Source organism: Hyla sarda, chromosome 6 (assembly GCF_029499605.1).
Source record: "Hyla sarda isolate aHylSar1 chromosome 6, aHylSar1.hap1, whole genome shotgun sequence".
Taxonomy (NCBI): Eukaryota; Metazoa; Chordata; class Amphibia; order Anura; family Hylidae; genus Hyla; species Hyla sarda.
Window position 1 is genome coordinate 269,797,658 of NC_079194.1, and position 23,091 is coordinate 269,820,748.

The following is a 23,091-nucleotide window of genomic DNA, read 5'->3' on the forward strand; positions in this document are numbered from 1 at the left end:
AGCTTAGAAAGCTTTTCCGACCAACTCAAAAATGTGGCCAGAGAAAGTAACAAAAGTAAACTCAATGTAATCCCCAACTGGTTAGAAAAGCAACACTCCAGTTCTCCTCGTAGTCTAGTTTACGTTGCTGCCCATATACTAGGGATGTCCCGATACCATTTTTTAAGACAGAGTACGAGTACCGATACTTTAATTCTAGTACTCGCCAATACCAAGTACGAGTACTTATATTTTAAAGGGAATCTGACACCAGGGTGACCCGGTTTCTGGCGCTGTTTACCGTATGATATGTGGGTCCTTGTTGTTTACAATGGAGGCGGCTGCTGTAGTGTGAACCAAGATTTCTCTCTTCTCCATTTCTACAGAACAGGGAGCATTGGCTGCGACACCGATGACCACATAGTTACATAGTTAGTATGGTTGAAAAAAGACATACGTCCATCAAGTCCAACCAGGGAGCAGCGGTAGAAACCGGGTCACCTGCACCATCTACCTATAAATTCAAGTTAGTGCAGGTGACTCTGCTGCAAAATTGTCTTTAATAGTAGGTAGTATCCCCTTGTAGACAGCAGCCCCCCTGTAGACATAAGTAGCAGCCCCCCTTTAGACAGTGGGCCCCCATTTAAACAGCAGCAGGGCCCCCATTTAAACATCAGGGCCCCCCACCCCTATTTAGACAGCAGCAGGGCCCTCCCCCCATTAGACAGCAGCAGGGCCCCCCTCCCCCCATTAGACAGCAGCAGGGCCCCCCTCCCCCCATTAGACAGCAGCAGGGCCCCCCCCCCCCTATTAGACCGCAGCAGGGCCCCCCCCCTTTTAGACCGCAGCAGGGCCCCACCCCCCTTTTAGACCGCAGCAGGGCCCCCCCCCCTTTTAGACCGCAGCAGGGCCCCCCCCCTTTTAGACCGCAGCAGGGCCCCCCCCCCCCCCCTATTAGACCGCAGCAGGGCCCCCCCCCCCCCTATTAGACCGCAGCAGGGCCCCCACCCCATTAGACCGCAGCAGGGCCCCCACCCCATTAGACCGCAGCAGGGCCCCCCGCTTAGACATTAGAAGATGCCCCCTCCTTGAAGGCAGCTCACCTCCTCTGTCGGGTGCTGCCGCTCTGCTGCCCTGTTCTCTCGACCACATCATGTCGTTCTATGGAGGAACATGTGACATACACGTCACTCTGCTTCCTGCGTAGTGTTACGCTGGGCGCAGGGGAGGAGGCAGAGTGATGTGTATGCCACATAATCCTCCATGGAACACTATGATGCGGACCTAAGGACAGGAGAATGGGGCAGCAGAGCGGCACCAGGTATCGGGCATGTTATCGGGGACATTAAACGAGTCCCCGATACCATTCAAATGGCTAGTATCAGCCCCGATACCAATACCAGTATCTGTATCGGGACATCCCTACCATCATTACTGCAGGCAATCAGTGGTGAAGTGGGTATATGTTCAATTCATCACTATTGCATGGGGTACTGCAGTTTAACAAAAAAAAATAAGTTTTTATATATCACACATATACAGTACGTACAAATTTAACAGAACATTTGATATTATTGCTTACCTTTCTTTTTAATTTTTGTTGGCTTAGGGGGCTTCATATTCCCAACTACTTTTTCTGCATTGACTTCTGAGAGCAGTCCTTCCTGCTGTTCTTCTTCAAAGTCATAAACTGAAACATCAACATCTTTCCCTTCTTCCGTGTAGCGTAATTTACTTTTCTTTGTTTTCTTAGTTTTTTTGACAGGTGGTGCGTAATCTGGATCTTTTTGCCATGTTGATTCTTCTTGTGATTGGAGCTCTGCTTGTTCTAATGTTTCCACCTCACCATTTGCTCCAACCTTAACAACTTGAAAACCCTCTGGAAGGGGCAGTGTGTGACAAATCATTGGCTCTCCTTCTTTGCCCACCTCATTTTCATAGGCAGCGTGAAGCTCACCCACAGAAGTAGCAGAAACCGGAACAGCTACAGGGACCTGAACAAGCTGCAGTTCTCCTAAATTAATTGGCTGTTCCTCCATATTTACAACTTGTAAGGTTATGATCTGTGTGTCATCCACTGTAGTGTCACCTTCTTGGGGAACTACACCTTCCATGACTTCAGTTTTCATCTGTAGAATTGTAGAGTCAAGCTGCTCCATCATAACCATCTGAACATTGCTATTAACATCACTGGACACGTCATTCACATCTGTCTGACTCTGAACCATAACACAGCTATCTTCATCTGCACCACCCTCTCTTCGTCTCTGATAAGTCTTTGTTTCTTTTCTTTTCATAAAGGACTCAGAATCCTCAACAATGGCTTCTGCCATCTCGCCTTCCATTTTTACAAACTAGAGAAAAACTGAATTGAAAAGAAAAATGCACGTTAGAGAATATATAAGCAATATAACTATTAATCTGTTTCTGACTCTCTCATTTATTGCTATAATTCTATTCTCCTTTTCACTACAAAATACTGACCAAATACTTAAAGTGCAACTGCCGTCAAATTTTTTTTTTAATATAATGTAGATAATACCTTTATATGTATAAAAATGTGGTAAAAAAAATGTGTATATTTTTGTCCCTACAGCTATTGTCTGTGTGTCTGAGGAGTCAAATACAGGAAGTGTGGGTGGACAAGCAGGGCTCCGACTAACTCCCGTCTCACACATCAGGATGACCGACAAACCAGGAGCCTGCACAGAGCCCTGCTTGTCCCACCCACACTTCCTGTATTTGGACCCACATACAATAGCTGCAGCGAAAGCATTTTTTTCACCCAAAACAATTATAAAAATGTTTTAACCAATGTATATTACAAATAATGGTATTATATAAAAAGTTTTTGTTGACGACAGGTACACTTTAAGTGCAAATGAGGACAACACATGGCTTATTGGCAGCCAGGTGCTTTAAGATTAAATGTTCGTGAAGAATGGGAATGAAGATATATATAATTCTAAGGTTCAGAAAGATACCTGAACACAATATAATCAACTAAAATCACAGTTTAAAAAGTAAACTGTCCCTTTAGTTATGCTGCCCTGTCATGTAGAAAGTGTTTCCAGCAGTCAGTCACTTATATTTGGAACATACAGTAGTTTTTGGGAACTTACATGATAAAGTAGGTAGTGTGCACTGTAGGATAAGCAAGTATGGATATTTATGATGGGATGCTAGCATATATATCAGTGTCATAGCAAATATACATTTTTGGAGATGACCACAGATAAGCTTTACAGACATCAACCAATTTAACATAGCATCAGACCAGGGAGAGTGTATTATTGTGGAAAGTAAGCAGACACTGGGGTGGAAAGGAGATATGCTTTACAGCCCTAGAAGGTTGTTACATTTTTCAATTAACACTGAAAACCCTTGAAGGGAAACTGCTCCTGCAAAGTGCCTTTAACCCCTTAAGGACTCAGGGTTTTTCCGTTTTTGCACTTTCGTTTTTTCCTCCTTACATTTTAAAAATCATAACCCTTTCAATTTTCCACCTAAAAATCCATATTATGTCTTATTTTTGCGTCGCCAATTCTACTTTGCAGTGACATTAGTCATTTTACCCAAGAATGCACGGCGAAACGGAAAAAAAAAATCACTGAGCGACAAAATCGGAAAAAAAACGCCATTTTGTAACTTTTGGGGGCTTCCGTTTCTACGCAGTGCATATTTCGGTAAAAATTACACCTTATTATTATTCTGTAGGTCCATACGGTTAAAATGATACCATACTTATATAGGTTTGATTTTGCCGCACTTCTGGAAAAAATTATAACTACATGCAGGAAAATTTATACGTTTAAAAAGGTCATCTTCTGACCCCTATAACTTTTTTATTTTTCCACGTACGGGGCGGTATGAGGACTCATTTTTTGCGCCGTGATCTGAAGTTTTTATCGGTATGATTTTTGTTTTGATCGGACTTTTTGATCACTTTTTATTCATTTTTTAATAGTATATAAAGTGACCAAAATACGCTTTTTTGGACTTTGGAATTTTTTTGCGCGTACGCCATTGACCGTACGGCTTAATTATTGATATATTTTTATAGTTCGGACATTTACGCACGCGGCGATACCACATATGTTTATTTTTTTTACACCGTTTTATTTTTTTAATGGGAAAAGGGGGGTGATTCAAACTTTTATTAGGGAAGGGGTTAAATGACCTTTATTAACACTTTTTTTTTACATTTTTTTTGCAGGGTTATAGGTCCCATAGGGACCTATAACACTGCACACACTGATCTTCTACACAGATCACAGGCGTGTATTAACACGCCTGTGATCAGTGTTATCGGCGCTTGAATGCTCCTGCCTGGATCTCAGGCACGGAGCAGTCATTCGCCGATCGGACACCGGGGAGGCAGGTAAGGGCCCTCCCGGTGTCCGGTCAGCTGTTCGGGATGCCGTGATTTCACCGCGGCGGTCCCGAACAGCCCGACTGAGCAGCCGGGTCACTTTCAGTTTCACTTTAGAAGCGGCGGACAGACCCCTTTAACATCACCACCATACGGAAGCTGTAAGGCACTGGTCACTTTAGTCATAAATAGGAGATGAAGCTGTTTGCAGCATGCTCTTCAAAGGCAAGCTACTGCACATTCCAACACCATAATGTCCAATACGTGGAATCCTTCCAGCTGTAGCCACAGTGCACCAATACCACTGCACACAAACACATCCCCGCAGGTAAGGAAATACAAACAGTTAGCAATTATTAGCCATATGTATATGTAACAATATATAAAACAATGTCGTAACCAGTTCCAATAGCCCAGAAAGTGTAGACAGAACCTTCTAGTGAACAGTCTAGATCAGCTGACATGCGGGTGCTAATCAGTAATAAATCTACTAATTATTAAAATTGCTGTTTTAAAGGCCAGTCTTCAGTGTGCGCTTGACTTGCTCAGCTCCTGATAGTTCACTAGTAAAAGTCGGGACAGAACCAGATTTAGCAGAGCATACTGTGAGAGCCGCAGTGTCAATGTTGTTTCCCAGTGTCAAGGCTGATTCACACATCCTGGCAGTGTGCAGTGTACTCCCAGAGTGTGCAGGGTTATTGCCTTTCACAAATTATGGAGGCCACAACAGCAAATGCAGACTATACAGAGGTAAGGCTGTTCATGCACTGCAGTTTTACAAGGTTATTACTAAAGTGCTGAAAAATATGGTGCTATTTTACTGCTATACTAATCGCGGTAAGAATGCATTAATTTCCTTATGGATTTGTATTATTGCAAAAAAGTGCTAAACACCAAAGAGTCCCACAAATAATTCAGCGATCATTCATGCAGCCCTGCTGACAATTGTTCAGCTAAGATAAAAAGTCTGAAAGTTTAAAGGGGTACTCCGGTGGTCAACGTGTTTTTCCATTTGTGACTTACCCCATTTGTTTTGTTTAATTCCTATTCTTGTTGTTTAGGCGACTCTATTTCTGCTCTTTGTTGTCTTTTTATCCCCCACTTTGTTTACCTATCTTTTCTTCTATTTCCTGTTTCTTGCTGTGCTGAAAACTACAAATCCCAGCATACCACATGCCTTGCTGGTTTGGGGCGGCTCCTTTTTTGTTTGTTCCGCCCTTTACCCACTTTACTATTTTCCCGGGTCAGCCCCCTTATACACAGCACACTAATATAATCAGCCTTGGTTGGGATACACTGGCATACACACAAAAGGGACTACAACTCCCAGCATGTGTCATTCAGGAGTCTTCAGTCTGTGGTATAACACCAGCATTCTGCCTCTCTAGTCTCCTGGGGGTTGTAGTTCACCACACCTCTGTAGGGCATACACCAGTGTTTCCCAACCAGGGTGCCTCAAGGTGTTGCAAAACTACTACTACCAGCATGCCCGGACAGCCAAAAGCTGTCTGGGCATGCTGGGAGTTGTAGTTTTGATACATCTGAAGACACCCTGGCTGGGAAACAATGCACTTTGTTTGTAATATACTGAATAAGCTAGGCCAGTGTTTCCCAAGCAGTGTGCGTCCAGCTGTTGCAAAACTACAACTCCCAGCATGCTCAAAGGCTGCAGGGAATTCTGGGAGTTGTAGGTTTACAACAGCTGGAGGCACACTGGTTTGGTGTAACACGATGTGTATGCTGAATAGGCTAGAATAGTGTTTCCCAGCCAGTGTGCCTCCAGCTGTTGCAAAACTACAACTCCAAGCATGCCCAAAGTCTGTCCAGGCATGCTGGGAGTTGTTTTGATACAGCTGGAGGCAGACTGGTTTGTAAACACTAGCATACACACACAACAGGGACTACAACTCCCAGCATGTGTCATTCAGGAGTCCACCATTTCACATAGAATTCATCCCAGTCCAAGATTTATTCCCCTGCAGTCTATACATCCCCAGATCGTGCACCTTGTTATCCCTTCACATAACACTTCCTCCCCTTCACATACATCTTCTCTGTCTTTCAGTGCAGACCTGCATCCTCAGAAGACAAAGCAGGGGGGAGGGGAGATGAGGAGCTGTGTAGGAGCTTCTTGCTCTCATGCACACCTGCGTCCTCCAGGAGGGGGCGTGTCCTATCTCTGTCATGCAGTTTTGAAAGAACAGAAAAAAAATACATGACATCTTGTCCACAGCCTAATCCTAACCTGTGGACAACAGTCATCGATCCAACACAGAAGTACAGAACTTCCTGGCCCACAAACAGGTAAAAAAATAAAAATAAAAACATGCTACACAAATATATAATACATGTCAATTGCAAAAAACATGAACATTAAAAGATGATGCAATATAGCCAAAAATCTTAACCACCAGAGTACCCCTTTAAGGCATTTTTTTTTCCCTTTTCTCAAATTGATCCATTAAATACAGTTCCACATTATGGCCTTAAAAAGGGGTACTCTGGTGGAAAACTTTTTTTTAAATCAACTGGTGCCAGAAAGTTAAACAGATTTGTAAATTACTTCTATATAAAAAAGAAAATCTTAATCCTTCAAGTACTTAGCTGCTGTATGCTCCACAGGAAGTTCTTTTCTTTTTGAATTTCCCTTCTGCCTGACCAGTGTTAGGAACTGTCCAGAGTAGGAGCAAATCCCCATAGCAAGCCTATCCTGCTCTGGACAGTTCCTGACATGGACAGAGGTGTCAGCAGAGCACTGTGGTCAGAAAGAAAGGAAATTCAAAAAGAAAAGAACTTCCTGTGCAGCATACAGCAGCTGATAAGTACTGGAAGGATTAAGATTTTTTAATAGAAGTCATTTACAAATCTGGCACCGGTTAATTTAACCCCTTAACGACAATGGACCTAAATGTATGTCATGCACCATGATGTACATTTACGCGCCGCCATGATTGCGAGCACAGGAGCAGTGCTCGCGTCATGCACGGCAGCTCCCGGCTGCTATCAGCAGCCAGGGACCCGCTGGTAATGGCGGACCTCCGCGATCGCGCAGATGCCCACCATTAACCCCTCAGATGCCATGATCAATACGGATCACGGCATCTGTGGCAGTTCGGTACTTTGAATGGATGATCGGATCGCCCGCAGCGCTGCCGCGGGGGATCTGATCATCCAGCATGGCGGCCAGAGGTCCCCTCACCTGGCTCCGGCCGTCTCCTGGGGTCTTCTGCTCTGGTCTGAGATCGAGCAGACCAGAGCAGAAGATCACCGATAATACTGAGCAGTGCTGTGTCCTATACATAGCACTGAGCAGTATTAGCAATCGAATGATTGCTTTGAATAGTCCCCTATGGGGACATAAAAAGTGTCAGTAAAAAAAAAAAAAAAAAAAAAAAAAATTTTAGTAAAATAAAAAAAAAGGAAACAAAATTTGAAAAATCCCCTCCCTCAATACAAAAAGTAAAATGTCCGCTTTTCCCATTTTACCCCTCAAAAAAGCGTAAAAAATTTAATACACATATTTGGTATTGTTAATTATCCCGTACAGTGAATGGCAAAACGTTAAAAAAAATTGCTGCTTTTTTGTCACATTTTATTCCAAAAAAAAAAAATATATATAAATTTTTTTTTTTTTTTTAAAGTAAAACCAAAGCAAAAGTGGTACTGATAACTACAGATCATGGCGCAAGAAATGAGTCCTCATATCGCCACAAATACGGAAAAATGAAAAAGTTATAAATAGGGCAATTTCAAACTTACTAATTTTGTAAAAATGGTTTGAGATTTTTTTTTATTTTTTTTTAAGCGGTACAATTATAGAAAAGCATACATCATGGGAATCATTTTAATCATATTGACCCACAAAATAAAGAAAACATGTAATTTTTACGTGAAAGTGAAAACAAAACCTTCCAAAATTTGCTAAATTGCAGTTATCTTTTCAATTTTCCCACATAAATGATATTTGTTTGGTTGCGCCGTACACTGTTAAAATAAGTGATGTAATTACAAAGTACAATTGGTGACGCAAAAAAGAAGCCCTCATATGGGTCTGTGGATGGAAATATTAGTTATGATTTTTTTTAGAAGGAGAGGAGGAAAAAACGAAAATGCAAAAATAAAATTGGTCTGGTCCTTAAGGGGTTAAAAGAAAATATTTTCCAGTGGGACTACCCAGAGCTGGGCGGTATGACCAAAAATGTGCATCACGGTATTTCTGTAAGTTATGGCAGTTCCACGGTATTTAACGGTATTCCCCCTCCATCATGTGACCCGCGGGCACTGTTCTGCTTCTCTAGCCCCCGCAATCTGAAACTTATCCCCCATCCTTAGGCTAGGGGATAAGTTTTTCAGCACTGGCCTACCCCTTTAAATCAGTCATTATTCTCCTCACTGTATATCTATGCTTCACTCTGTCTCCACAGCACCCATCTCCAGCATGAGACCCAGTGCTGTAGAATCACATTGTTTGGGGGGAGGGGTCCTGATTTGACACTTCAGCATACCTCCAATTGAATGTTTCCGTCACAACCGTCACAAGCTCTCCTTAAGGGTACGTTCATTTATACAGGATCCTGCGCAGATTTGATGCGCAGGATTTGTAACTGCCGATTAGAAGGTGTACTCAGTGGTGTACGTAGTCATTCAGTTTACATTGAAAGGGTAGCTCCCACCATCCTTTTTTTTATTTTTTTCCCCTTCCTATTGCCCATCTTTGCCTAACCCCCTCCCTGCCTTAATTTTTTTTTTTACTATTTTAGAAATGCCTTTTTGTCTGCCTGGTAGTGTGCACACTTACCAGGCAGACTTCCCCAGCAGGCACCACGTCACTGATGCCTGCTGGGGCCGGCACTTCTGCCCTTAGTTCACCTATACAGGGTGCCTCCAGCTGTTTTACCACTACAACTACCAGCTTGCCCTGACATCTATCGGCTGTCAGGGCATGCTGGGAGTTGTATATGCAGCGCTAACCCCCGCCCGCCCTGCTGACAGCAATACATTTGTTATGGCCGCAGCACTATGCAACCCCCCCCCCCCCCCCCCCGGCGCTAAAATCCCCCCACCCCGGGCGCTAAAATCTCCCCACCCCAAGCAGACATACCCAAGTGCTGCGCTGAGTCCTTCCTGAGGCGGCAGCAGCGGCGTATGCCGGGAGGCGGGACCGGTGTGTGAGGCCAGGGAGCCAATGCGCTCTCAGCGCTCGCTCCCTGCCTGATTGACAGACAGGAAGCGAGCGCAGGCTGAATGAAAAGGACCGATGCCCAGCCGCATCAGTCCTTTTTCAGCCGTGACGTCACGCCAGGCTGCAGCCGGCCACTAGGAGGGAGCCGGCCACTAGGAGGGAGACCCCTAGTGGCCGGTTTTCAAAGTAAATTACACCATATTAATAAAAAATAAAAAAATAATAATTAAACTATTTTAGAGATATGTTGTAGTACATAAGTACTACAACATATCAAAAAAATAAAGTTTGTGACAGTGCCCATTGAAATCTGCAGCAGAAAATCCTGTGCATCAAATCTGCGTATGTGTGATCGTACCCAAAATGGCCACTGTTCCTAAACAATATGGGGGAGATTTATCAAAACCTGTCCAGAGTAAACCCCCATGTCGGCGATCAATTCAGATCGGCGATTTGCAGTGATTCCGGGCTGATCTTGTCTCTGGTGACCTGATCGCCCTTAAAACAGGGATGATCAGAGCTGTCAGAGACAGCCCATCCTCCTAAAGGACAGGAGTGAGGTGGCAGGAGTGCCACCTCCTCCTATCCCCTGCGATTAGCTGGCAAATTGCAGGGCAGGGGCAGGTGAAAGTCCAGATCCCCTGCCTGCCTGCCCCTAAAAGTCCGGGCAGAGCGAGGGAAGATGGCGGCAATGGTGCGGGTGCCATTGACACGGGGGGGGGACCTGCAGCAGTTACCTGAGATCAGAAAGGAGGCGCAGGCAATTGGAGGCAGCGGCGTCAGAGGCAGCAGTGAAGATCAATGTAAAGTGATCACACTACTGCTGCTTCTAGGAGTTTCAAAACTACAACTCTCGGCATGCCAAGACAGCCAAAGACTAGGAGTTGTAGTTTTGCAACACCTGGAAAGCCAGTTTGGAGACCACTGTGTAGTGGCCTCCAAAATGTGCTCTTCCAGATGTTGCAAAACTAAAACTCTCAGCATGCTAGGACAGTCCAGGCATGCTGGGAGTTGTAGTTTAGCAACATCTGCAGGGCTACAGTTTGGACACATCCACACAGTCTCCAAACTGTTCTCCTGCAGTTGTTGCATAACTACAACTCCCAACATGCCCTTCGGCTGTCTGGGCATGCTGGGAGTTGTTTTGAAACAGCTGGAGGCACGCATTGTCTGTTTCCTAACTCAGTGTTTCCCAACCAGTGTGCCTTCAGCTGTTGCAAAACTATAACTCCCAGCATGCACTGACAGTTGTAGTTTTGCAACAGCTGGAGGCACATGGGTTGGGAAACAGAGTTAAGTAGTAAACTGTGTTTTGCAACCAGTGTGCTTCCAGCTGTTGCATAACTACAACCCCCAGCATGCATGGACAGCCAAAGGGAATGCTGGGAGTTGTACTTTTGCAACAGCTAGAAGTTTGCCAAAACCTCCCCCCCTCATGTGAATGTGCAGGGTACTTTCACACTGGCGGGGGTTTAGAGCGAGTTTCTCACTGCAAGTTTGAGATGCAGCAAATTTACCACTGCAGCTCAAACTCCCAGTGGGAAACCCGCTGCGAACCGCCGCCCGTGTCAATGTACCCTAAAAACACTACACTACACAAATAGTAAAACACTACATACATACACCTCAAACCCCCCCCCACCCCCCCAAATGCTGGTGTTATCCCAAATTTTTCATTTTCACATGGGGTAATAGGAAAAAAAGCCCCCCCCCCCAACATTTGTAACACCCTTTCTTCTGAGTATATAAACCCCATATGTGGACGTAAAGTGCTCTGCAGGTGCATTACAGGGCTCAGAAGAGAAGGAGCACTATTGGGCTTTTGGAGAGAGAATGTGACCCCATTTAGGAAACTACACCGCTCAAGGAATGTAATAAGGGGTACAGTGAGCATTTACGCCCCACAGGTGTCTGACAGATTTTTTGAAACAGTGGTCCACTGTTCCAAAAATATGTCAAACGCCAGTTGGGTGTAAATGCTCACTGCACCCCTTATTACGTTCCGTGAGGGGTATAGCTTCCAAAATGGGGTCACAGGGGGGGTCCACTGTTCTGGTACCATGGGGGCTTTGTAAACGCTGCCCCCCCCCCCCCCCCGACTTCTATTCCAAACACATTCTCTCTCCAAAAGCCCGATGGCGCTCCTTCTCTTCTGAGCATTGTAATTTACCCACAGAGCACTTTTGTATGACTTTTTTTTGCAAACAAGCAGCAGATTTTTTTCTGATCTTGGCCAACCTAGACTATGAATACTCCTGCTTCAAGACATTTCATATTATGTGAAGGACTTTGGGGGAGACTAATCAAAACCTGTCCAGAGGGAAAAGGTTGCCGAGTTGCCCATAGCAACCAATCAGATCACTTTCATTTTTCAGATATGTCCCCCTTTGGCTTCAATCTGTACAGACCAACTAGAAAGAAAAATGGTGTACCACAGTCCATAATGTCCTGGTCCATGCTCATAACTGTAAAAGGTTTTTTAACTCCAGGTGAAAAGTAGCTGATGCAGAGAACTGCTTTAGGCTAAGTTTCTACTTTGTTTTTTGTCCTGCGTTTTTTTGGTTTGTAAAAAAACAAAAAAAAAATGGTAGTGAAACTTCCTGCGTCTAGCGTTTTTTCATTTGTGTGGAAATTGTACCTTGGCAGTTTTTTGGGGTACCCAAAATGTGCTGGATACCAAAATAAAAAAAGGATGCAGTGGTGATGGGAAAAATTTTTATTTAACGAAATGTATATATATTTTATAACATTTTAATTTTTAATAAAGTGTGTTTCACTTTTTTTTCTGTTTTTTACATTTTTTGGGTAGTACTACTACTCCCAACATGGAGCACACTCTGCTCCATGCTGGGAACTGTAGTACCTGCATTAATAGACAGATCGCAGCGAGTGTAATTTCTGACACCTGTTGCGATCTGTCTATTAATGCAGGTATTACAGCTCCCAGCATGGAGCAGAGTGCGCTCCATGTTGGGAGTAGTAGTACCTGCAGTTAAGGAAAGAACATAGCGGGTATCACTCCTGACACCCGCTGTGATCCTCCTGTATAATGTATAGATGCAGGTGGCCGCTCTTCTATGGTCCCCTGCACTGACGTATTTATACACACACACATTCCTATTTCCCACAGAGAGCTGTGATTGGCTGGAACCATCTGGCCAATAACAGCTCTCTGCAGGAAATATGAATAGGTGTATATGTCAGTGCAGGTGACCATAGAAGAGTGGCCGCTTCATCTATACATTATACAGGAGGATCGCAAAGGGTGATCTGTCAATTAATACAGGTACTACTACTCCCATCATGCAAAAGTGTGTTCCATGCTGGGAGTAGTACTACTTCAAAAAAATTAAAAAAATTTAAAAAAGTGAAACACACCCCCCATTTTTATTGTCGGCTACATTTTTAGGTCCCCGTCCGCCCACATAAAGTGATCCCCGTTTTAAAAATGTATTTAAAAAAAGTTATAAAAAAAAAAAAAGATACATTTCGTTAGATACAATTTTTCCTTCACTACTGTATCTTTTTTCATTTTTTTTTTTTAAATGGTACCCTATGAAATTTTATTTAAAAAAAATTATCTCCATCACTTTTTTGGATCGCTAAAGTCACAAAAAATAAAAAACGCCTGCAAAAAACACCAAAGTTAAAACCACATAGTTTTCTTGGTGTTTTTTTTCACTTCCATAGACTTCTATGGGAGAAAAACGCCACAATTTTGAAAAAAAAATAAAAATACAAAATACATACAAAATAAAAAAACGCCAGTGGCTCAACATGCTGCGATTTTTGAAAACGCCAAAAAGAATAAAAAAAAAAAATAAAAAAAAGGCCAAAGTGAAAAATGGCAAGTGAAATAAGAATGTTGTGGTAATTGCATCCTTTCTTTGTGAAAAATCCCAAAATTTGAAAATTTTGCTTTTTTCTAACTTTGGGAATATCCATTTTCCTTACAAGCAGAGAGCTTCAATTTTTTTTTATTTATTCACATATACAATATGTCTACTTTATGTTTGCATCATAAAATTGATGAGTTTTTACTTTTGGAAGACACCAGAGGGCTTCAAAGTTCCGCAGCAATTTTCCAATTTTTCACAAAATTTTGAAACTCGCTTTTTTTCCCAGGGACCAGTTCAGGTTTGAAGCGGATTTGAAGGGTCTTTATATTAGAAATACCCCATAAATTACCCCATTATAAAAACTGCACCCCCCAAAGTATTCAAAATGACATTCAGTCAGCGTTTTAACCCTATAGGGGTTTCACAGGAATAGCAGCAAAGTGAAGGAGAAAATTCACAATCTTCATTTTTTACACTCATGTTTTTGTAGACCCAATTTTTGAATTTTTGCAAGGGGTAAAAAGGAGAAAATTTTTACTTGTATTTGAAACCCAATTTCTCTCGAGTAAGGACATACCTCATATGTCTATGTTAATTGTTCGGTGGGCGCAGTAGAGGGCTCAGAAGGGAAGGAGCGTCAAATGGTTTTTGGGGGGCATGTCACCTTTAGGAAGCCCACATGGCATACCATTTTGGAAACTAGACCCCTCGGGGAACATAACAAGGGGTAAAGTAAACCTTAATACCCCACAGGTGATTCCCGACTTTTGCATATGTAAAAAAAAAAAAAAAAAAAAAAAAAAAAATTTTTTTACCTAAAAAGCTTGGTTTCCCAAAAGTTTTACATTTTTAAAAAGGGTAATAGCAGAAAATACCCCCCCAAAATTTGAAGCCCAATTTCTCCTGATTCAGAAAACACCCTATATGGGCGCACTACAGGTCTCAGAAGAGAAGGAGTCACATTTGGCTTTTTGAAAGCAAATTTTGCTCTGGGGGCATGCCGCATTTAGGAAGCCCCTATGGTGCCAGGACAGCAAAAAAAAAAAAAAAAAAAAAAACACATGGCATACCATTTTGGAAACTAGAGCCCTCGGGGAATGTAACAAGGGGTTAAGCGAACCTTAATACCCCACAGGCGTTTCACGACTATTGCATATGTAAAAAAATAAAATTAAAAAATTAAAAAAAAAAAAATGCTAAATGCTTCTTTTCCCAAAAATTTTACATTTTTAAAAAGGGTAAAAGCAGAAAATACCCCCCAAAATTTGTAACACAATTTCTCCCGAGTACGGCGATACCCCATATGTGGCCCTAAACTGTTGCCTTGAAATACGACAGGGCTCCAAAGTGAGAGCGCCATGCACATTTGAGGCCTAAATTAGGGATTGCATAGGGGTGGACATAGGGGAATTCTACGCCAGTGATGCCCAAACAGGGTGCCTCCAGCTGTTGTAAAACTTCCAGCATGCCTGGACAGTCAGTGGCTATCTGGCAATACTGGGAGTAGTTGTTTTGCAACAGCTGGAGGCTCCGTTTTGGAAACCGTGGTGTACCAGACGTTTTTAATTTTTATTGGGGAGGGGGGCTGTGTAGGGGTAAGTGTATATGTAGTGTTTTTTACTTTTTATTTTATTTTTTGTGGTAGTATAGTGTAGTGTTTTTAGGGTACAGTCGCACGGGCGGGGGTTCACAGTAGTTTCTCGCTGGCAGTTTGAGCTGTTGCAGAAAATTTGCCGCAGCTCAAACTTGCAGCCCGATACTTACTGTAAACCTCTGCCCATGCGAGTGTACCCTGGGGGGGGGGGAAAGACATCCAGCTGTTGCAAAACTACAACTCCCAGCATGCGCTGACAGACTGTACATGCTGAGAGTTTTAGTTTTGCAACAGCTGTAGGCACACTGGTTATGTATCACTGAGTTTGTGACCTTACTCAGTGCTTCAAAACCAGTGTGCCTCCAGCTGTTGCAAAACTACAACTCCCAGCATGTACGGTGCATGGTGTAAGGTGACTGCTGGGAGTTGTAGTTTGCAACAGCTGGAGGCACACCGGTCGTGAAACACTGAGTTAGGTAAAAAAAAAAATGAGTTTCACAAGCAGTGTGCCTTCAGCTGTTGCAAAACTACAACTCTCAGCAGTCACCGACAGCCAATGGGCATGCTGGGGAGTTGTAGTTATGCAACCAGCAGATGCACCACTACAACTCCCAGCATGCACTTTAGCTGTTTGTGCAAGCTGGGAGTTATAGTTATACAACAGCTGAAGGTACACTTTTCCATAAAAAAAATGTGCCTCCAGCTGTTGCAAAACCATAAGTCCCAGCATGCCCATAAGGGAATGCTGGGAGTTGTGGTAGTCTGCCTCCTGCTGTTGCATAACTACATCTCCCAGCATGCCCTTTTTTGCATGCTGGGAGCTGTTGCTAAGCAACAGCAGGAGGCTGTCACTCACCTCCTGCTGCTGCTCAGGGACACAGGTCAGTGCCGCCGCCGTCGCTCCTGGGGCCCCGACCCAACATGGACGCCGGGGATCGGGGTCCCGCACCCGCTCACGTCCTCCGGAAGAGGGGCGGAGCGGGTGCGGGAGTGACACTTGCAGCAGGCGCCCTGATTGGTCGGCCGGTAATCCGGCCAAAGAATCAGGTCGATTGTGAGGTGGCACCAGTGCCACCTCACCCCTGCAGGCTCTGGCTGTTCGGGGCCGTCTCTGATGGCCCCGATCAGCCAGTAATTCCGGGTCACTGGAGACCCGATTGACCCGGAATCGCCGCAGATCGCTGGACTGAATTGTCCAGCGATCTGCGGCCATCGCCGACATGGGGGGCATAATGACCCCCCTGGGCGATATGCCGGGATGCCTGCTGAACGATTTCAGCAGGCATCCGGCTCCGGTCCCCAACCGGCTAGCGGTGGGGACCGGAATTCCCACGGGCGTATGGATACGCCCTGCGTCCTTAAGGACTCGGAATGCAGGGCGTATCCATACGCCCTGTGTCCTTAAGAGGTTAAAGTTGCTGATTCTTTTAGACCTCGCCATAGAATTCAATCAATCAAAACAGCACCTCCTAATGCACCAAAAGATATTCTAGTCAGAGTTCATTCCTATCATGTTAAGGACTGGCCGATCCATACACTGCGACAGCTTTCTACCCAAATCTGCTGCAACTGTACTAGCCCACAAGTAGTTTGCCCCAGTTCCTACATGAAGCACACATCACATACAGATGAGGAATGCCAACTAAGCTTTCTAAAGCTAGATTTCTGAAAAATGGTCTGGCTTTACTCACAGAAGTAACATTGCAGCTATATTAGAGGAAAACAACCCACACCACAACACTTCCGTAGAGAATGGCGCTCACCTGAATCTTAGGTACAGACTGATTTTAGACATGTTTTTCTTGCAGTCAAGCTCTGATATAACATCTTTTTAATTTTTTTTTGTGACAATGTCCACTTTAAGGCCAAAATTGTCTTGGTCACTAAGAGGTTAAATAATAAAAAAAGGTGGTAAGACAGACATGTGACCTTTTGCCTAATTGTCAGAACAATTGCAGCGATATTCAATATAGTTTTTGTTTTACTCTAAAAAAATAAATGTAAAAAATAAAAATAAAAGTGTCTACAGTGTTTTTAGGTCATTTTGGGGTAGACCGAATACTTTACATTCCATGATTTGCCGGATGGGGTTTGACAAAGCCACAGTTTTGGCACAGAGTATTTTTTTTCAATACAGTGTTTACAGGGCAGGATAAAGAATATTTTAATGGTTTGATAATTTCTGTACACAAATTTTAAATAATTTTTTAAGAGGGGGTAATTAACCCCTTAAAGTGCAACCATCACCTCTGTACAGGTACAGAGGTGCAGCTACCATTTCATAGAGCAGAATGTGAAGTAAAAGCGGGTGCCACGGTCTGTTAAGGAAAATTCTTACTTTATTCTGACGCCGGGCCGCAGTCAGCTGACTCCCTCAGCGACATACCCCTCCCCACTCCCAGCATGGATCAGCATGACTGACATTCTGCGTTCCATGCTAGGAACAGAGAAGATGCAAGGAGGGGGCATGCCGCTGCCAGAGTCCGCCAGCCCATCCGACTGTGGCCCAGTGTCAGAATAAAGTACCGTATATACTCGAGTATAAGCCGAGTTTTTCAGCACGATTTTTCGTGCTGAAAACACCCCCCTCGGCTTATACTCGAGTGAACTCCCCCACCCGCAGTGGTCTTCAACCTGCGGACTTCCAGAGGTTTCAAAACTACAACTCCCAGCAAGCCAGGGCAGCCATCGGCTGTCCGGGCTTGCTGGGAGTTGTTGTTTTGAAACCTCCGGAGGTCCGCAGGTTGAAGACCACTGCGGCCTTCAACATCATCCAGCCCCCTCTCACCCCCTTTAGTTCTGAGTACTCACCTCCGCTCGGCGCTGGTCCGGTCCTGCAGGGCTGTCCGGTAAGGAGGTGGTCCGGTGAGGAGGTGGTCCGGGCTGCTATCTTCACCGGGGAGGCCTCTTCTAAGCGCTTCGGGCCCGGCCTCAGAATAGTCACGTTGCCTTGACAACGACGCAGATGCGTCGTTGTCTAGGCAACGGCTCTATTCCGGGCCGGAAGCGCGGAGAAGAGGCGCCCCCGGTGAAGATAGCAGCCCGGACCACCTCCTCACCGGACCACCTCCTTACCGGACAGCCCTGCAGGACCGGACCAGCGCCGAGCGGAGGTGAGTACTCAGAACTAAAGGGGGTGAGAGGGGGCTGGATGATGTTGAAGGCCGCAGTGGTCTTCAACCTGCGGACCTCCGGAGGTTTCAAAACTACAACTCCCAGCAAGCCCGGACAGCCGATGGCTGCCCGGGCTTGCTGGGAGTTGTAGTTTTGAAACCTCTGGAGGTCCGCATGTTGAAGGCCGCAGTGGTCTTCAACCTGCGGACCTCCGGAGGTTTCAAAACTACAACTCCCAGCAAGCCCGGACAGCCGATGGCTGCCCGGGCTTGCTGGGAGTTGTAGTTTTGAAACCTCTGGAGGTCCGCATGTTGAAGGCCGCAGTGGTCTTCAACCTGCGGACCTCCGGAGGTTTCAAAACTACAACTCCCAGCAAGCCCGGACAGCCGATGGCTGCCCGGGCTTGCTGGGAGTTGTAGTTTTGAAACCTCTGGAGGTCCGCAGGTTGAAGACCACTGAGGGCGAATGATGAGAAGAGGATGATGAAGGGGGGGGGTGTGGGGATGATGAAGGGGGGTGGGGATGATGAAGGGGGGATGTGTGGGATGATGACAAGGGGATGTGTGGGATAAGGGGATGTGTGGGATGATGACAAGGGGATGATGAAGGGGGGATGTGTGGGATAAGGGGATGTGTGGGATGATGACAAGGGGATGATGAAGGGGGGATGTGTGGGATAAGGGGATGTGTGGGATGATGACAAGGGGATGATGAAGGGGGGATGTGTGGGATGATGACAAGGGGATGATGATGAGGATGTTAATGACGGGTCTGGATGATGACAGGGGGGGATGAGGTATTTCCCACCCTAGGCTTATACTCGAGTCAATAACTTTTCCTGGGATTTTGGGTTGAAATTAGGGGTCTCGGCTTATACTCGGGTCGGCTTATACTCGAGTATATACGGTAAGAATTTTCCTTTACAGACCACAGTGAATGTGAGTAAAAGCACCCACATTCTGCTCTATAAAATGGTAACTGCACCTCGGTACCTGTACGGAGGAGACAGTTTCGCTTTAAGTATGCAGGGATATTTTATTTTTGTTTTTTCCTCTCCCCCTTCTAAAAATCATAACCTTTCCATTTTCCACAGACCCATATGAGGGCTTTTTTTGTGGCATCGACTGCACTTTGTAACAATTATTTTACCAATATAAAATACAGTGGAACAAAAAAAAAAATATACAATTGGGTAGCAAAAATAAAATAAAAAAAGAGCAAAAAACAAATATAAAGTGAACAAAAATATGCAATGCTAGACTTTTTTTTTTTTTTTTAAATGATACCCTACTTATATAGGTTTGATTTTGTAGTACTTCTAAAAAAATAAAAATAAATCATAACTACATGCAGGAAAATGTATACCTTTAATATGGTCATCTTCTGACCCCTATAACTTTATCCTTCCGTGTACGGGACGATATGAGGGCTCTTATTCTGCACTGTGATCTGAAGTTTTTATCGGTACCATTTTTATATTGATCTATATTGCTTTTTTATTAATTTTCTCATGATATAAAAAGTGAACAAAAATACACTATTTAGGAATTTGGATTTTTTTGTGCGTACGCCATTGACCATGCGGTTTCATTAATGATATATTTTTATAGTTCAGACATTTCTGCACGTGCAATACCACGTTTGTTTTAAATGGGAAAAGTTTTTTTTTTTTTTTTTAACACTTTATTTGCAGTGTTCTAGTGCGGTGGCTATTTCACTGCACATACCAATCTCACACACAGATCATGCCGTGCATTGACACAGCAAAGATCAGTGTAATCGGTGGTCGAGGCAGGTGAGGAGACCTCCGCTCACGTTCTAGCTTTTACTTTAATTTTAGATGCGGCGATCAACTTTGAACGCCACGTCAAAAGGGTTAATAGCGCACGGCACCATGATCGGTGCCACACGCCATTAAGCCCAGGGTCCCGGCTGTCATTAGCCGCCAGGACCGACCCAGTATGACGCAGGGTCACGGCGTGACCCCGCATTTTATACTGGGACAGGGCGCAGGGCGTAAAGGTTAATAGTCAATAGTTCAGACATTTACACATGCAGCAACCACGTGTTTATTTATATTTTTTCCACTAGGGGACTATTACATGCTATCATTAGATTGCAGACACTGTTCAGTGCTATGCCATTGCAAAGAGTTGATCAGGGTTATCGGTGCTCCAGCCTGCCATGGCTGACTGGATCGGATGGCGAGGAGCCAGGTAACGGATGTCCCAGCGTCCTCTCAGCTCATCGGGATGGCATGATTTTCCCTTTTGGATAGGGATTAAGATGTCTAGGGCGGAGTACCCTTTAAGTTTTATTGAAGGAATTCTCTTAACTTTACACAATTTTAGTCCCCTTAGGTGACTTGCACATGCAACCATAGAATCACATACAGTACACTGAGATACGATTGTAGTGCAGTGTACTGTAAGGTCGGGGGTCTATTGCTGCAAGATGTAACAGATTTCTTATGGCAGCCACAAAGACCCTTTGATCACCTGCAAGTGAATTGTTCTGACACGAGTCATGTACTCAGCCAGTCAATGACAGCCAGCAATGTAGTACAGAGCAGGCTCCATTCCTGAGCACTCATCTGCTCTACATGTATGGCAGTTGTGGCCAAGGGATTAAAGGGGTATTCCCAACTCCCCATTTAGTTTGTCTCACAGCAGGCTCAGCTGACCTCAGGGTCCTGAGCTACGACGTGTAGGTGGCCCTACAGAAATCTAGTGAATTGGCTATAAATTCACGGAGAATTCCATGCAGAAATTATAGTGTGTGAACATCGCCTTAGATGTTAGAAGACTAACTTTTTACATAGCTGCACACAAATTTGAAGTAACCAGCAAATAGCACCCGAGATTGGGGGACATCTGTGGTGTCAATCACACACAACAAATTGACCTTGCCAGAGGTAACAGCCCAAATTACTAAGCACGCTGATGTCACCACTGCTGCTTCCCCAAACCTGTTCACAGCAGGGTCCAGAAGAGAGTGACGTCAGCATGCTTCTGCCATCGAATCAAAGATAACAGGCGAACGGAAACACAGATCAAGGATAGGCAAGTATCATAATCCGTGTCCCCTGCACTACCTGCCTGTATCAACAAGTTCGGGCGACACTGATGACAAATTCCCTTTAAGCTGTAGAGGACACAGGGTGTACAAGCGTACCTTGGGCGCCTGGTACTTGTACACCCCGAGTCCCGCCACAATTATAAAGAGAGTGCAGGAGTTGTGCTTGCATCATAGATCCGGAGTCCAGGCTGCTATCAGCAGCCAGGGACCAACCTTAATAGCAGACAACAGCCATCGTGCTGATGTCTGCCATTAACCCCCTCAGGTTGCCAGCAAAGCGGCGGTTCCAGTGGCTTATCTGATCGCCCAAGGCACGGCCTCTGGGTCCAGATCAGCCAAGATGGCGGCTTGAGTTCTCCTTATCTGCCTCCTGCTATTATCACAGGGTCTTCTCTGGTGTGACTTCAAGCAGATCTGTGAATTTTAATAGCTAGAACACTTCCGCAGGTGGTGAATGGGAAGGGGAGGGGGAATTAAACTAGTTATGGGACATACTTTTTATTGGATTGGAAAAAATATATATAAATACATTTAAAAAAAAGCTGTTCAATGCTAAAGCATAGTATAGTAATTGTTACCAATGCTCTACTTCTCCAGCCTGCTCTGACAGACTGAAGATCAGACGGCACAACAGACCAGTGAAGACCCTCCAGCATCGTCTCAGTTGAACAGGACACTGAGAAGGCCCCGATCAGCACCCACCCCAGGGCTTATTTTAACTTTTAGATACCGAAATAGACTGATCACAGAATCTAAATGGTAAATGCCAGGCATCAGTGTGATCAATAAGGTCTGGCATTAGCGATGAGTCCTGGTTATAGCCATTACTCACTAGCTTTGAAGTGAGATTTCTTCAATGTTCTGCAGCAGGTGCAGGGCATAAATGTAAGCACTGTGGGGGAGATTAAAACCTGTCCAGAGGAAAAGTTGCTGAGTTGCCCATAGCAACCAATCAGATCGCTTCTTTCATTATTCAGAAGCCATTTAAAAAATTAAATTAGTGATCTGATTGGTTGCTATGGGCAACTCAGCAACTTTTCCTCTAGACAGGTTATGATAAATCTCCCCCTGTGCCTTCAATGTGTTAAACACTAGAATATGTGGGCACTAGATTTTTTAGAGCCGATAACCTGTGAACCTTCAGGCCGATAACTTATACCTATATTCCCCCTTATAGACAGCAGCTCCCCCCCCCTATAGACTTTCCAAAAACAGTGCCACACCTGTCCTCAGGTTGTGTGTGGTATTGCAACTCTTTCATTGAGGTGAATGAAGACAAGCTGTAATACCACACACACAAGCTGTGGACAAGAGTGGGGCTGTTTCTGGAAGAAATTAGCTTTGTCTTTCTTTCCATGGATAACTCCTTAAAAGTGCATCTGTTGTAAGCAAAAAAAAATTATATAATGTAGATAATACCATTAAATGCATATTTGTAATATACATTGGCTAAAAAAAACGTGTATATTTTTGTATGGAACAAATGCAGTCCCTGCAGCTATTATATGGGTGTCATCGTGAGGAGACCAAATACAGGAAGTGAGGACAGGACAAGCAGGGCTCTGTGCAGTCTTCTGGCTTGTCAATCATCCTACTGTGTGAGCTGGGGGTATGTCACAGAGCCACATATCCTGCATTTGGTCTTCTCACAGACACACAGGCAGTAGCTGCAGGGACAAAAAAAAACACTTTAATCAATATATGTATATTACAAATATACATATAAAGGGGAAATGTATCAATTAGCCTGAAACTTGTCTGTTTTTTCCCATAGCAACCAATCACAGCTCAACTTTCATATCTTAGGACCAGTTCACACTACGTTTGCAGTGTACGGGTGCCGGATCCGGTTTTTGGGGGGGGGGGGGCGAAAACCAGGCGCTCCTGTATCCCAGCCGGACCCGGCCCGTATGTAATGCCTTTCAATGAGCCG

The 23,091-nt window shown here is 44.5% G+C and overlaps 1 protein-coding gene across 2 annotated transcripts in view; it reads right to left on the reverse strand.

Moving 5' to 3' along the window:
* The window catches only part of CTCF (CCCTC-binding factor), a 43,629-nt gene that overhangs the window by 14,125 nt on the left and 6,413 nt on the right, over window positions 1-23,091 (reverse strand). The window contains exons 2-3 of one of the 2 annotated variants that reach the window (XM_056527284.1): window positions 16,730-16,849; window positions 1,562-2,344 (exon numbers count right to left, since the gene is read on the reverse strand). In XM_056527284.1, coding sequence (XP_056383259.1) covers window positions 1,562-2,324 — 763 coding nt within the window. In that variant the 5' untranslated portion in view covers window positions 2,325-2,344; window positions 16,730-16,849. The remainder of the gene's footprint in view (window positions 1-1,561; window positions 2,345-16,729; window positions 16,850-23,091) is intronic. The other variant, XM_056527283.1, reaches the window with a different exon arrangement.